The sequence below is a fragment of the Gekko japonicus genome, unplaced genomic scaffold (assembly GCF_001447785.1).
Source record: "Gekko japonicus isolate JY-2015 unplaced genomic scaffold, Gekko_japonicus_V1.1 scaffold243, whole genome shotgun sequence".
Classification (NCBI taxonomy): Eukaryota; Metazoa; Chordata; class Lepidosauria; order Squamata; family Gekkonidae; genus Gekko; species Gekko japonicus.
The window spans coordinates 179870-181595 of record NW_015168053.1 but is presented as its reverse complement, the minus strand read 5'-3'; the positions used below and the strand labels follow the sequence as shown (position 1 = coordinate 181595).

The following is a 1726-nucleotide window of genomic DNA, read 5'->3' as shown; positions in this document are numbered from 1 at the left end:
GCTGTCAGTACCTAGGGAGAGGCCCCAATTTTGAATGATGGGATATTTCTCCACAGTGCTGAGGCTGAGGGGGGCATGCTCTGTGGCCAGATACTGAGCATCCAGCTTCCTCTGTCCCTACTGCAGCTGTCGTTCAACCAGGATCCGTTTCACACATCTCAGGAGCAGTGTTCCCTCTAAGCTGAGTCAGTGTGAGCTAGCTCACAGTTTTTTAGCCTCTAGCTCACACATTTTCGTCTTCGCTCAGGAAGGGATGGCTCCAGAGCAAACTAGTTTATCCAGCAGCCAAATCTCTTGCTCACAGCTTTAATGCCGGTAGCTCACAAAGTAGAATTTTTGCTCACAAGACTCCACAGCTTAGAGGGAACATTGCTCAGGAGAATGGGGAAAAGCCTATTGTGGTTGCTTAGCAACTGGGGGGGGTGGCCTGGTGTTTCACCGCCTCTGCCAGTGTGAAAGTGGCTGAGACGCTGCCATGCGGTTGCTCAGGTATCCCCTCAGGGCTTCCTTCTTGGTATACAGCAGAAAGGGTTTGATAAGGTGGAGCTGGAAAGAGGGGGCAAAGCAGAGGTGCTCCACAGCCAGCCTGGCGGGGAGGGACCGCTGCATGGGCCTGTGAGGCAGACGCAGTGGAGAAGAAAGGTGTGCTTGAACCCTCAGGGGAGTTTAGGGACACTGGTCGTTTCTGGGGCAGCTAAGCAGTTGGGGTCAGGAATAGGGCTACTGGCAGAGGAGGAAGAAAAAGAAGGGATGGGCAGTCAGTCCAGTGGCGAGCTGGACTCGGGATCTTCCGGGGAGGACTCTCTATCCGAGAAAGGGGCACCAGCCCCAAAAAGCCCTTATAAATTGCGGAAGAGAGACAGGGGAAGGGGAAATGAAGGCTGAAGGACTCTGAAATGTGCCTTTGAAAGTATGGAAGCTAGATGCTATTGCACACATCAATAGCCCAGTATTGGAAGAACAAAAATCAACCTACTCTCCAATGTCGGCAAAACAAACTTTGGGAGCACTTTATATATGGTAAAATTGTCTCTCACCAAAAAAGTTTTCAAGCAACTTGGTTCCCAGTGGTGAACTATCTAGCAGAAGAAGAAGTGATTCCAAACAACTCTTATTACAAGGATCGGTTATATTTTTAAAAGGGCTCTTAAGGGTTGAGAAAGTTGATTATTGCATAGCGTTAATATATGTTATGAATGTACTGTTGTATATATTGTTCAAAATAAAAAACACGTCTTCTAAAGAAAAAGAAAGTATGGAAGCTAGATGCTGAGGGGTATTGTTTGTTAACAGTTCAGTTTAAGTTGTGAAAGAGATAACATGATATGTAACTCAACTCATAATGGCATTAGCGTGATTAAGACATAGCGTATATGTAAGCTAATTTGATTATCTCCGCACTTGGGTTTTTAGTCAGTAGTGGATATCTTTTCTTTATCCCTTATATGTAGTCCCCTTCCCCATTTCTGTTATAGTTTGTAGTCTTATAAAAATGCAATTAAAAATTCCCCATTGGGGAGCAACAACAACAAAAAAAGAGAGAAAGGAATAGGGCAACTGAAATTAATCATTTTTCACATGGTCAGGTTGAAGCCCCCACCCATCTGGGAGCCCCCACAGTTTCTGCCAAGTACTTCAGACCCTGGACCACCCAAATCACCACGGCTCCTAGAGGTAAGAAGCTCTTGGTGACTGGGTCTTTAGAGAGTTTGTTGGTGTCGGGCAG

At 46.2% G+C, this 1726-nt stretch overlaps 1 protein-coding gene across 1 annotated transcript in view; it reads left to right on the top strand.

The window, feature by feature from the left end:
- The window catches only part of LOC107113120 (C-Jun-amino-terminal kinase-interacting protein 4-like), a 22138-nt gene that overhangs the window by 3969 nt on the left and 16443 nt on the right, over positions 1-1726 (top strand). The window contains exon 3 of the mRNA XM_015414386.1: positions 1587-1674. Coding sequence (XP_015269872.1) covers positions 1587-1674 — 88 coding nt within the window. The remainder of the gene's footprint in view (positions 1-1586; positions 1675-1726) is intronic.